This window comes from Poecile atricapillus, chromosome 33, assembly GCF_030490865.1.
Source record: "Poecile atricapillus isolate bPoeAtr1 chromosome 33, bPoeAtr1.hap1, whole genome shotgun sequence".
NCBI lineage: Eukaryota > Metazoa > Chordata > Aves > Passeriformes > Paridae > Poecile > Poecile atricapillus.
The window spans coordinates 1,808,894-1,822,067 of NC_081281.1; the positions used below are offsets into that span (position 1 = coordinate 1,808,894).

General features: G+C 52.9%; 1 protein-coding gene across 2 annotated transcripts in view; it reads left to right on the forward strand.

Moving 5' to 3' along the window:
- The window catches only part of LOC131590599 (sorting nexin-27), a 33,786-nt gene extending 22,300 nt beyond the window's left edge, over positions 1 to 11,486 (forward strand). Inside the window, exons 8-13 of one of the 2 annotated variants that reach the window (XR_009280110.1) lie at positions 1,264 to 1,353; positions 4,128 to 4,277; positions 5,352 to 5,480; positions 7,966 to 8,025; positions 9,481 to 10,684; positions 10,754 to 11,486. Coding sequence is in view for 1 of the 2 variants with exons in the window: in XM_058860812.1 (XP_058716795.1) it covers positions 1,264 to 1,353; positions 4,128 to 4,277; positions 5,352 to 5,480; positions 7,966 to 8,025; positions 9,481 to 9,528 (477 nt within the window). In the remaining variant the exon portion in view is untranslated. Of the gene's footprint in view, positions 1 to 1,263; positions 1,354 to 4,127; positions 4,278 to 5,351; positions 5,481 to 7,965; positions 8,026 to 9,480 lie in introns of both variants that reach the window. The other variant, XM_058860812.1, reaches the window with a different exon arrangement.
- The last annotated feature ends 1,688 nt before the right edge of the window (positions 11,487 to 13,174 follow it).

Sequence of the window (13,174 nt, forward strand, 5' to 3'; positions counted from 1 at the left end):
CCACCTGGTTTTATGGGATTGAGGTGCTCCAAGCTTGGAATTCCCACCCGGAATTCCTCTGGAATCCCTGTTTGGGTCAGGAAAAGTCCTGGAAGGGCGGTTGGGTCAAGGGTTGATCCCAAATTTGGGAATTCCACCTGGTTTTGTGGGATTGAGGCGCTCCAAGCTCTCTCTACAATGAGGAATTCCCAGCTGGAATTCTCCTGGAATGCTCCTTTCCGATGGGAGAGGTGGTGGAGTGCAGCGGTTGATCCCAACATTGGGAATTCTCCCCGGTTTTTATGGGGTTGAGGCGCTCCAAGCTTGGAATTCCCACCTGGAATTGCTCTGGAATCCCTGTGTGGGTCAGGAAAAGTCCTGGAAGGGCGGTTGGGTCAAGGGTTGATCCCAACATTGGGAATTCCACCTGGTTTTATGGGATTGAGGCACTCCAAGCGTGGAATTCCCACTTGGAATTTCTCTGGAATTCCCATTCAGGTCAGGAAAAGTCCTCAGAAGGTAGCTGGGTCCAAGGGTGGATCCCAACATTGGGAATTCCACCTGGTTTTATGGGATTGAGGCACTTGAAGCTTGGAATTCCCACCTGGAATTCCTCTGGAATCCCTGTTTGGGTCAGGAAAAGTCCTGGAAGGGCGGTTGGGTCAAGGGTTGATCCCAAATTCGGGAATTCCAGCTGGTTTTATGGGATTGAGGTGCTCCAAGCACTCTCTACAATGAGGAATTCCCAACAGGAATTCTCCTGGAATGCTCATTCCTGTTGGGAGAGGTGGTGGAGTGCAGCGGTTGATCCCAACATTGGGAATTCTCCCCGGTTTTATGGGATTGAGGCGCTCCAAGCTTGGAATTCCCACCTGGAATTCCTCTGGAATCTCTGTGTGGGTCAGGAAAAGTCCTGGAAGGGCGGTTGGGTCAAGGGTTGATCCCAAATTCGGGAATTCCACCTGGTTTTATGGGATTGAGGCACTCCAAGCTTGGAATTCCCACCCGGAATTCCTCTGGAATCTCTGTGTGGGTCAGGAAAAGTCCTGGAAGGGCGGTTGGGTCAAGGGTTGATCCCAAATTCGGGAATTCCAGTTGGTTTTATGGGATTGAGCTCAAGCTCACCAGAAGGGCTCCACCAGCTGAGGAATTCCCGGATTTTTTCCGGATTTTTCCCGGATTTTTCTCGTTTTTTTCCCGTTTTTTTCCCGGATTTTTCCTGGATTTTTCCCGGATCTTTCCTGCATTTTTCCTGGATTATTCCCGTTTTTTCCCTGTTCCCAGGCCGTTGATGACGTCAAGAAAGGCTACATCAAAGCCGAGGAGAAATCCTACCAGCTCCAGAAGCTCTGCGAGCAGAGGAAGATGGTCATGGTGAGTTATCCCGGATTTTCCCGGGAAGAGGCTCTGGAATGGGTTATCCAGAGAATCCATGGATTTCCCCAGTCCTGGAACAGCGGGAACGTCCCCGCTGTGGAATGGGAGGAGCTTTGAGCTCTTCCCAACGCATTCCCAATGCTGGGATCCCTGCCCATGCCTGTATCCCGGTGAATCCCAGAATCCTGGTGAATCCCAGAATCCCAGTGAATCCCAGTGAATCCCAGAATCCCAGTGAATCCCAGTGAATCCCAGAATCCCGGTGAATCCCAGTGAATCCCAGAATCCCAGTGAATCCCAGTGAATCCCAGAATCCCAGTGAATCCCAGTGAATCCCGGTGAATCCCAGTGAATCCCAGAATCCCAGTGAATTCCAGTGAATCCCGGTGAATCCCAGTGAATCCCAGTGAATCCCAGAATCCCGGTGAATCCCAGAATCCCAGAATCCCAGTGAATCCCAGTGAATCCCAGTGAATCCCAGAATCCCGGTGAATCCCAGTGAATCCCGGTGAATCCCAGTGAATCCCAGAATCCCAGTGAATTCCAGTGAATCCCGGTGAATCCCAGTGAATCCCAGTGAATCCCAGAATCCCGGTGAATCCCAGAATCCTGGTGAATCCCAGGGAATCCCAGTGAATCCCAGAATCCCAGTGAATCCCAGTGAATCCCAGTGAATCCCAGTGAATCCCAGTGAATCCCAGTGAATCCCAGTGAATCCCAGAATCCCAGTGAATTCCAGTGAATCCCGGTGAATCCCAGTGAATCCCAGTGAATCCCAGAATCCCAGTGAATCCCAGTGAATCCCAGTGAATCCCAGTGAATCCCAGTGAATCCCAGAATCCCAGTGAATTCCAGTGAATCCCGGTGAATCCCAGTGAATCCCAGTGAATCCCAGAATCCCGGTGAATCCCGGTGAATCCCAGAATCCTGGTGAATCCCAGAATCCCGGTGAATCCCGGTGAATCCCAGTGAATCCCAGTGAATCCCAGAATCCCGGTGAATCCCAGAATCCTGGTGAATCCCAGAATCCCGGTGAATCCCAGAATCCCAGTGAATCCCAGTGAATCCCAGTGAATCCCAGTGAATCCCAGAATCCCGGTGAATCCCGGTGAATCCCGGTGAATCCCGGTGAATCCCAGAATCCCGGTGAATCCCAGAATCCCGGTGAATCCCAGAATCCCAGTGAATCCCAGTGAATCCCAGTGAATCCCGGTGAATCCCAGAATCCCAGTGAATCCCAGTGAATCCCAGAATCCCGGTGAATCCCAGAATCCCAGTGAATCCCAGAATCCCAGTGAATCCCAGTGAATCCCGGTGAATCCCAGAATCCCAGTGAATCCCAGAATCCCAGTGAATCCCAGTGAATCCCGGTGAATCCCAGAATCCCAGTGAATCCCAGAATCCCGGTGAATCCCAGTGAATCCCAGAATCCCAGTGAATCCCAGAATCCCGGTGAATCCCAGTGAATCCCAGAATCCCAGTGAATCCCAGTGAATCCCAGAATCCCAGTGAATCCCAGTGAATCCCAGTGAATCCCAAAAACCTGGTGAATCCCGGTGAATCAAAGAATCCCAGTGAATTCTGGGATTCCCAGTGCCTCCAGCATTTCCAGTGCCCCCCACATTCCCGTTATCCCCACATTCCCAATTCCCCCATTCCCATTATCCCCCCACATTCCCGTTATCCCACATTCCCATTATCACATTCCCATTATCACATTCCTGTTACTCCCACATTCCCGTTATCCCATTCCCATTATCCCATTCCCGTTATCCCATTCCCGTTATCCCATTCCCGTTATCCCACATTCCCGTTATCCCACATTCCCGTTTTCCCACATTCCTGTTATCACATTCCCGTTATCCCACATTCCCGTTATCCCACATTCCCATTTTCCCACATTCCCGTTGTTTTCCCGGCAGTACCTGACGATGCTGCGCTCCTGTGAGGGTTATAACGAGATCCCGTTATCCCATTCCCGTTATCCCATTCCCATTATCCCATTCCCATTATCCCATTCCCGTTATCCCATTCCCATTATCCCATTCCCGTTATCCCATTCCCGTTATCCCATTCCCGTTATCCCATTCCCGTTGTTCTCCCGGCAGTACCTGACGATGCTGCGCTCCTGTGAGGGTTATAACGAGATCCCGTTATCCCATTCCCGTTATCCCACACATTCCCGTTATCCCATTCCCGTTATCCCATTCCCGTTATCCCACATTCCCGTTATCCCATTCCCGTTTTCCCACATTCCCATTATCCCATTCCCATTCTTTTCCCGGCAGTACCTGACGATGCTGCGCTCCTGTGAGGGTTATAACGAGATCCCGTTATCCCACATTCCCATTTTCCCACATTCCCGTTGTTTTCCCGGCAGTACCTGACGATGCTGCGCTCCTGTGAGGGTTATAACGAGATCCCGTTATCCCATTCCCGTTATCCCACATTCCCGTTATCCCATTCCCGTTATCCCATTCCCGTTATCCCACATTCCCGTTATCCCACATTCCCGTTGTTTTCCCGGCAGTACCTGACGATGCTGCGCTCCTGTGAGGGTTATAACGAGATCACGTTATGCCACATTCCCGTTATCCCATTCCCGTTATCCCATTCCCGTATCCCACATTCCCGTTTTCCCACATTCCCGTTGTTTTCCCGGCAGTACCTGACGATGCTGCGCTCCTGTGAGGGTTATAACGAGATCCCATTATCCCATTCCCGTTATCCCACATTCCCATTTTCCCACATTCCCGTTGTTTTCCCGGCAGTACCTGACGATGCTGCGCTCCTGTGAGGGTTATAACGAGATCACGTTCCCGCACTGCTCGTGCGACTCGCGGCGCCGCGGCCACGTCATCTCCGCCATCAGCATCCGCCACTTCAAACTGCACGCCTGCACCGAGGAGGGGCAGCTCGAGGTATTCCTGAAATCCCAGCCCGAATTCCTGGGAATCCCCAGCCTGAATTCCCGAGATCCCAGCCTGCATTCCTGGGAATCCCCATCCCACATTCCCGGGAATCCCCAACCCGCATTCCCAGGAATCCCCATCCCGCATTCCCAGGAATCCCCATCCCACATTCCCGGGAATCCCCATCCCGCATTCCTGGGCATTCCCGGGAATCCCCCACAGCCCCGAGCGCCTGGAGCTGCAGCAGCGTGAATCCTGGGGTTGTCACAAATCCCAAAATTGTCCCAAATCCTGGGGTTGTCCCAAATCCTGGGGTTGTCCCAAATCCTGGGATTGTCATAAATCCCTGGGGTTGTCCCAAATCCCTGGGGTTGTTACAAATCCAGGGGTTGTTACAAATCCCTGGGATTATCCCAAATCCCAGAATTGTCCCAAATCCCAGAATTGTCATATATCCCTGGGGTTGTCCCAAATCCCTGGGGTTGTCCCAAATCCTATGGGGTTGTCCCAAATCCCAGAATTGTCATAAATCCCTGGGGTTGTCCCAAATCCCGGTGTTGTCCCAAATCCCTGGGATGGTCCCAAATCCCAGGGTTGTCCCAAATCCCTGGGATTTATTTGGGACCATCCCAAATCCCTGGGATTTATTTGGGACCATCCCAAATCCCTGGGATTTACCCTGGGACCGTCCCAAATCCCTTGGATTTATTTGGGACCATCCCAAATCCCTGGGATTTATTTGGGACCATCCCAAATCCCTGGGATTTACCCTGGGACCGTCCCAAATCCCTGGGATTTATTTGGGACCATCCCAAATCCCTGGGATTTACCCTGGGACCATCCCAAATCCCTGGGATTTATTTGGGACCATCCCAAATCCCTGGGATTTATTTGGGATCGTTACCCACCCCACCCCTTGGATTTGCCCCCGGCTCCCCGGGCGGGATTTGGGAGGCGCAGCCGCCGCTCTCCGGGAGAACTCCGGGAATGCTCCCCGTGCTCACCGGGAGGCAGCTCCCCCTTTTCCCTCATCCCCGGCCCATCCCGAGGCCTCGGGGCTGAGCGGGATCGGGAATTGCGCAGAACCAGGTGATCGCCTTCGAGTGGGAGGAGATGCAGCGCTGGGACACGGACGAGGAGGGGATGGCGTTCTGCTTCGAGTACGCGCGCGCAGAGCGCAAACCGCGCTGGGTCAAGATCTTCACCCCCTACGTGAGTCACCTGATCCCGATACTGATCCTGATCCCGATCCCGATCCTGATCCCGGTCCTGATCCTGATCCCCATCCTGATCCTGATCCTGATCCCCATCCCAATCCTGATCCTGATCCTGATCCCCATCCCAATCCTGATCCCCATCCCGATCCCGATCCTGATCCTGATCCCAATCCTGATCCTGATCCCCATCCTGATCCCCATCCCGATCCTGATCCTGATCCCCATCCTGATCCTGATCCCCATCCCAATCCTGATCCCAATCCCGATCCTGATCCTGATCCCAATCCCGATCCCGATCCTGATCCTGATCCCAATCCCAATCCTGATCCCGATCCCGATCCTGATCCCCATCCCAATCCTGATCCCAATCCTGGTCCTGATCCCCATCCCAATCCTGATCCCCATCCTGATCCTGATCCCCATCCTGATCCTGATCCCGATCCTGATCCCGGTCCTGATCCTGATCCCCATCCCAATCCTGATCCCAATCCCAATCCTGATCCCGATCCCGATCCTGATCCCCATCCCAATCCTGATCCCCATCCCGATCCCGATCCTGATCCCAATCCTGATCCCCATCCCAATCCCGATCCTGATCCCCATCCCAATCCTGATCCCGATCCTGATCCCCATCCCGATCCTGATCCCCATCCTGATCCTGATCCCCATCCCAATCCTGATCCTGATCCCCATCCTGATCCTGATCCCCATCCCAATCCCGATCCTGATCCCCATCCCAATCCTGATCCCGATCCTGATCCCCATCCCGATCCTGATCCCCATCCTGATCCTGATCCCCATCCCAATCCTGATCCCCATCCTGATCCTGATCCCCATCCTGATCCTGATCCTGATCCCCATCCTGATCCTGATCCCCATCCCGATCCCAATCCCGATCCTGATCCCCATCCCAATCCCGATCCCAATCCTGATCCCCGTCCTGATCCTGATCCTCATCCTGATCCCCATCCCAATCCTGATCCTGATCCCGATTCCAATCCTGATCCCGATCATGATCCCGATCCTGATCCTGATCCCCATCCCAATCCTGATCCTGATCCCGATCCCGATCCTGATCCCGATCCCAATCCCGATCCCAATTCTGATCCCCATCCCAATCCTGATCCTGATCCCCATCCCAATCCTGATCCTGATCCTGATCCCCATCCCAATCCTGATCCCCATCTCGATCCCAATCCCCATCCCAATCCTGATCCTGATCCCCATTCTGATCCCCATCCCCATCCCAATCCCCATCCCGATCCCAAATCCCGATCCCCATCCCAAATCCCAATCCCCATCCCAATCCTGATCCAAATCCTGATCCCCATCCCGATCCCCATCCCGGTCCTGCTCGGAATTCCTCAGGAATGGGGTCAGGAGTGTCCCGGTCCCACCCAGAATTCCTTGGGAATGGAGAGTCCTGATCCTGCCTGGAATTCCTTGGGAATGGGATGGGGAGTGTCCCGATCCTGCCCAGAATTCCTCAGGAATGGGGTCAGGAGTGTCCTGAATCCTGCCCGGATTCCCTGAGAAATCCGGAGAAATCAGAGAACTGATCCCAAAAAGTGATCCCAAAAACTGATCCCGAAAACTGATCCCAAAAAGTGATCCCAGGAGAGGCTGGTTCTGCCCTGGAACTTCTGGCTCCAACACGGAGCTGCTGCCTTTTCCCTGGAACTCCTCATTCCTCCCTGGAATTCCTGGCTCCTCCCTGGAGCTCCTGGCTCCTCCCTGGAATTCCTCTGGAGCTCCCAATTCCTCCCTGGAATTCCTCTGGAGCTCCTGGTTCCTCCCTGGAATTCCTCTGAAGCTCCCAATTCCTCCCTGGAATTCCTCTGGAGCTCCCAATTCCTCCCTGGAATTCCTCTGGAGCTCCTGGCTCCTCCCTGGAATTCCTCTGGAGCTCCCAATTCCTCCCTGGAATTCCTCTGGAGCTCCCAATTCCTCCCTGGAATTCCTCTGGAGCTCCCAATTCCTCCCTGGAATTCCTCTGGAGCTCCCAGTTCCTCCCTGGAATTCCTCTGGATCTCCTGGCTCCTCCCTGGAATTCCTCTGGAGCTCCCAATTCCTCCCTGGCTCCAGTCTGGATTGCCTGGATTTTCCCTGGATCCTTCCCAGAACTCCCAGTTCCCCTCTGGATCTCCAGGATTTTCCCTGGATCCTTCCCAGAACTCCCAGTTCCCCTCTGGATCTCCTGAATTTTCCCTGGATCCTTCCCAGAACTCCCAGTTCCCCTCTGGATCTCCTGGATTTTCCCTGGATTTTCCCTGGATCCTTCCCAGAACTCCCAGTTCCCCTCTGGATCTCCTGAATTTTCCCAGGATTTTCCCTGATTCCTTCCCAGAACTCCCAGTTCCCCTCTGGATCCCCTGGATTTTCCCGGGATTTTCCCTGGATCCTTCCCAGAACTCCCAGTTCCCCTCTGGATCTCCTGGATTTTCCCAGGATTTTCCCTGATTCCCATTTTTCCCTGGCAGTTCAATTACATGCACGAGTGCTTCGAGCGAGTGTTCTGCGAGCTCAAGTGGAGGAAGGAGGTGAGAATTCCCAACTTTTCCCATTCCCAGGCGGTTTTCCATGGGAAAAGCTTCTCCTGCTCCATCCTGGCTCCCCCTGGATCCCCCTGGATCATCCCGGGCTGGGGAGGAATTCATGGAGCAGCTGGAAAAGGGAGCTGCAGGAGTTGGGATTGGAATTAAAATTGGGATTGGGATTGGAATTGGGGTTGGATTGGGGATTGGGAATTTAAATTGGGATTGGGATTGGAATTAGGGTTGGAGTTGGGATTGGGATTGGGATTGGGATTTAAATTGGGATTGGGATTGGAATTTCAGTTGGGATTGGGGTCAGGGATTGGGATTGGGGTTGGAGTTGGAATTGGGGTTGGGGTCAGGGCACTCCCGGTGTGTGGGAGCCCCGTGCTGGGGTCGGTGCCATGCCCACATTCCCACCTTCCCCCATTCCCAGAATTCCCAGAATTCCCACATTCCCACTTCCCACCATTCCCCCATTCCCCCATTCTCACCATTCCCACATTCCCCCATTCCCCCATTCCCAATTCCCCCATTCCCACATTCCCACATTCCCCCATTCCCTCATTCCCACATTCCCAATTCCCCCATTCGCACCATTCCCACATTCCCAGAACTCCCCCATTCCCCCATTCCCAATTCCCCCATTTCCACATTCCCAGAATTCCCCCATTCCCAGAATTCCCACATTCCCAATTCCCCCATTCCCACATTCCCACCATTCCCAGAATTCCCCATTCCCACATTCCCAATTCCCACATTCCCACCATTCCCACATTCCCACAATTCCCACCATTCCCAATTCCCCCATTCCCACATTCCCACATTCCCAATTCCCACATTCCCCCATTCCCAATTTCCCCATTCCCAATTCCCCCATTCCCACATTCCCAATTCCCACATTCCCAATTCTCACCATTCCCAATTCCTGCATTCCCACATTCCCCCATTCCCACATTCCCAATTCCCCAATTCCCACATTCCCAATTCCCACAATTCCCAATTCCCACATTCCCAATTCCCACAATTCCCAATTCCCACATTCCCACCATTCCCACATTCCCCCATTCCCCCATTCCCCCATTCCCAATTCCCAATTCCCCCATTCCCCCATTCCCCCATTCCCCCATTCCCAATTCCCACATTCCCAATTCCCCAATTCCCACAATTCCCAATTCCCACATTCCCACCATTCCCAATTCCCCCATTCCCCCATTCCCCCATTCCCAATTCCCCCATTCCCCCATTCCCACATTCCCATCATTCCCCCATTCCCACATTCCCACATTCCCACATTCCCAATTCCCACCATTCCCAGAATTCCCCCATTCCCAACATTCCCACATTCCCAGAATTCCCCCATTCCCAGAATTCCCACATTCCCACCAATCCCCCCCTTTTCCCAGTGGCAATTCCAGGTCTCTCCCACCTTCCCCTGATCCCTTTTTCCTTCTTTTCCAGAACCTTTTCCAGCTGGTCCGGTCACAGCAAAGGGACGCGGCCACTTAACCCCGGCAGCTTTTCCATGAATCCCAAAAAATTCCACTCTTGTATTAAAGCCCCTCCCCCAAAACTAAATCTCATTAATTCCAAATCCATTCGTGCCCATCATCCTCATGGAATTCCAGAAAAAAAACTGGGAAAAGCCACCTCAGGGGGGCTCCTTTTTCCCACTCAGATCCAGCTCCAGGCTGGGAATTTTGGGAATTTTGGGATTTTTTTTTTTTTTTTTTTTAAAACAACTGGAATTTAAAAAATCATTGTCAGATGTGGGGAGGAAAAAAAAAAAAAAAGGGGGGAAAAAAAAAAGCAGGAAAAATCCTTGGGAATGTTCCATCCCTGCCTGGCATCCGTGGGAATAATTCCTTGGGAATTCCAAGGGGTGGAAGTTGATTTTTAATGGGATTTTCCGCCCGTTTTTCCTCCAAATCCGGGGGTTTTTTTAAAAAAAAAACCACGGGAAAAGCATCCAAAAGGAGTAAAATTCCAAGGAAAAATTCCTGGCACAAGGATCCCGCTCATGGATTCGTTTTCCCGCTTTGTTGGGGAATTTGGGAATTTGTTTTCCCAGGGATTTGGGTGTTCCCGGCTCCTTGGGATCCCCCTGGATGGGGATGAGCAGATCCCAGGAGAAAAAAAAACAAAAAAATCCTGGAAAAGCCAATTTTCCCAATTTTTGAGCACTTTTTATCCATGATTTGGGCGTCCAAGCAGGAAAAATAACCTGGAAAAAACAATTTTTCCCTGTTTTCAGCAGGATTTTTCCGTCATTCTGGAGGGAATTAAGGTGGAAAACTCATTTTTCCCTGGTTTTGAACGGGATTTTTCCACAGATCCAGTGGCCAGGATGGAAAAATAAACTGGAAAATCCCTTTTTTCCCTGGCTTGGAGCAGGGATTTTCCATGGCTTGGCTGCTGCCAGAGGGAAAAACCCTTTGGAAAAGGCGTTTTCCCTAATTCCAAGTGGGTCTTTCCCATGTTTTGGGAGGAAAATTAAGCTGGAAAAGCCATTTTTCCATGGATTTGAGCAGGTCCAGGAGGCCCAGCAGGAAAAATCACCTGGAAAAGGCATTTTTCCATGGATTTGAGCGGGATTTTTCCGTGTTTTGGGAGGAAAAAATCACCTGGAAAAGTCGTTTTTCCGTGGTTTTTTCCATGGTTTTAAGTGGGATTTTTCCATGTTCTGAGAGGAAAAAAAAAACACCTGGAAAAGCCATTTTTCCATGGTTTTAAGTGGGATTTTTCCGTGTTTTGGGAGGAAAAAACCACCTGGAAAAGGCGTTTTTCCCAATTTTTGGGCTGGCCTGGAGCTGGTTCTGCCGGGGTTTGGGATGGATTTGGGAATATTTGGATCCAAACCCAGCAGGAGCATCCCGGCCTCATTCCCAACCTCTGGAATGGGCTGGAATTGCTCCAAAATTGGGATTTTCCCCAAAAAATTCCCATTTTGGGAAGGGTTTTCCCCACTCCTCCCCCTGGCGCCGGGATTGGGGGGGGAAAATCCCAAATCCTCGGCCGGGAATGAATTCCATTAATTGGATCCCTGAGATTAATTGGATTTCCGTTGTCCTCGGGAGCCCCCAGCCGTGGAAAACCCAGGAATGGGAGGGGAAAAAACTGGGAAAGGTTTGGGAACCCCGAAATTCCCCAAAAATCCCCTTTAGCTCCCCCAGTTTGGGTAAAATCCCAGGAAAAAACCCAATTTTGATCCCGATTTTTCCCTCTATCCCCAAATTCCAACGGATCAAGGAGAACTGAACCACCCTGGGGGTTTTTTAATCCAAAAAAAAACCTTGGAAAAGGGAGAAATCCAAAAAAAACCCCAAAACCGAATCCCTGCCCCTCCCTTTTCCCGTTTTTCCGGCTGCTCCCGGCGTTCCCATTCCTCGGTTTCCCGCTGGGGAAAAGCCTCGTTAGTGTAATTAATTGTAACATATTCTTTTAAATAAATTGATTTATTGAGGAAATTCCAGAGGGCCGTGGCTCCTTCTCCTGGAGAGGGGAGGGAGGGGGGGAGAAAAATCCGGGAATGGTTTCAAACTTCTGGATTTTGGGAATTCCGTGGGGGTTTTTATTTTTTAAGGTTTTTTTGGGGGGGGGGATTATTTTTTTTTTTGTTTGTTTGTTTGATTTATTTAATTTTTTGTTTTTGTTTTTGTTTTTTATTTTGACAGAAAAAAAAGAAAAAAAAAAAGAAAAAAGTGAATTCGGAAAGGAATCGCAATAAATAGCAAATAAATAAAGCCCCTCCCCCAACGCCCCCCAACCCCCCTCCCCCACCCCCCAGGGCACCAGTTTGGGGGGTCCCAGACCCAGTTTGGGGGGGCCTGACCCAGTTTGGGGGGAACCAGACCCAGTTTGGGGGGGTCCTGACCCAGTTTGGGGGGACCCCGACCCAGTTTGGGGGGGTCCTGACCCAGTTTGGGGGGTCCTGACCCAGTTTGGGGGGGTCCTGACCCAGTTTGGGGGGTCCTGTCCCAGTTTGGGGGGGTCCTGACCCAGTTTGGGGGGACCCCGACCCAGTTTGGGGGGGTCCTGACCCAGTTTGGGGGGGCCTGACCCAGTTTGGGGGGTCCTGACCCAGTTTGGGGGGGTCCTGACCCAGTTTGGGGGTCCCTGTCCCAGTTTGGGGGAGCCCTGACCCAGTTTGGGGGGTCCTGTCCCAGTTTGGGGGGTCCCTGACCCAGTTTGGGGGGTCCTGACCCAGTTTGGGGGGGCTCTGACCCAGTTTGGGGGAGCCCTGACCCAGTTTGGGGGGGTCCTGACCCAGTTTGGGGGGTCCTGACCCAGTTTGGGGGGGTCCTGACCCAGTTTGGGGGGTCCTGTCCCAGTTTGGGGGACCCCGACCCAGTTTGGGGGGCCCTGACCCAGTTTGGGGGGCCCTGACCCAGTTTGGGGGGACTGGGGTGGCACCGACCCCACCTGGGGGGGACTGGGGGGGGAACTGTCCCAGTTTGGGGTGCTGGGGGCACTGGTTTGGGGGAACTGTCCCAGTTTGGGGTGCTGGGGGCACTGGTTTGGGGGAACTGTCCCAGTTTGGGGTGCTGGGGGCACTGGGCTGGACACAGCCCCGGTTTGGCTGGTGGGGGCTGCACCCCCCGGATTTGGGATAATTTGGGATAATTTGGGATAATTTGGGATAATTTGGGATAATTTGGGATAATTTGGGATTATTTGGGATTATTTGGGATTCGGGGCCGGGCGGAGCCAGAGCCGCGTGTCCCTGTCCGTGTCCCTGTCCCTGTCCGTGTCCCTGTCCCTGTCCCTGTCCCTGTCCGTGTCCCTGTCCCTGTCCGTGTCCGTGTCCCTGTCCCTGTCCGTGTCCCTGTCCCTGTCCCTGTCCGTGTCCCTGTCCCTGTCCGTGTCCGTGTCCCTGTCCCTGTCCCTGTCCGTGTCCCTGTCCCTGTCCTGTCCCTGTCCGTGTCCCTGTCCGTGTCCCTGTCCCTGTCCCTGTCCGTGTCCCTGTCCCTGTCCGTGTCCTGTCCGTGTCCTGTCCGTGTCCCTGTCCCTGTCCCTGTCCCTGTCCCTGTCCCTGCTCCAGATGCTCCGGGTGTCCTCTGGATTTGGCTGGTTTGGAATTCCCAGGAATTCCTGGGATCGGCCGCTCCGTGTCCATCCGGCTCCTGATGGGGACATCCTGGATTTGGGGACATCC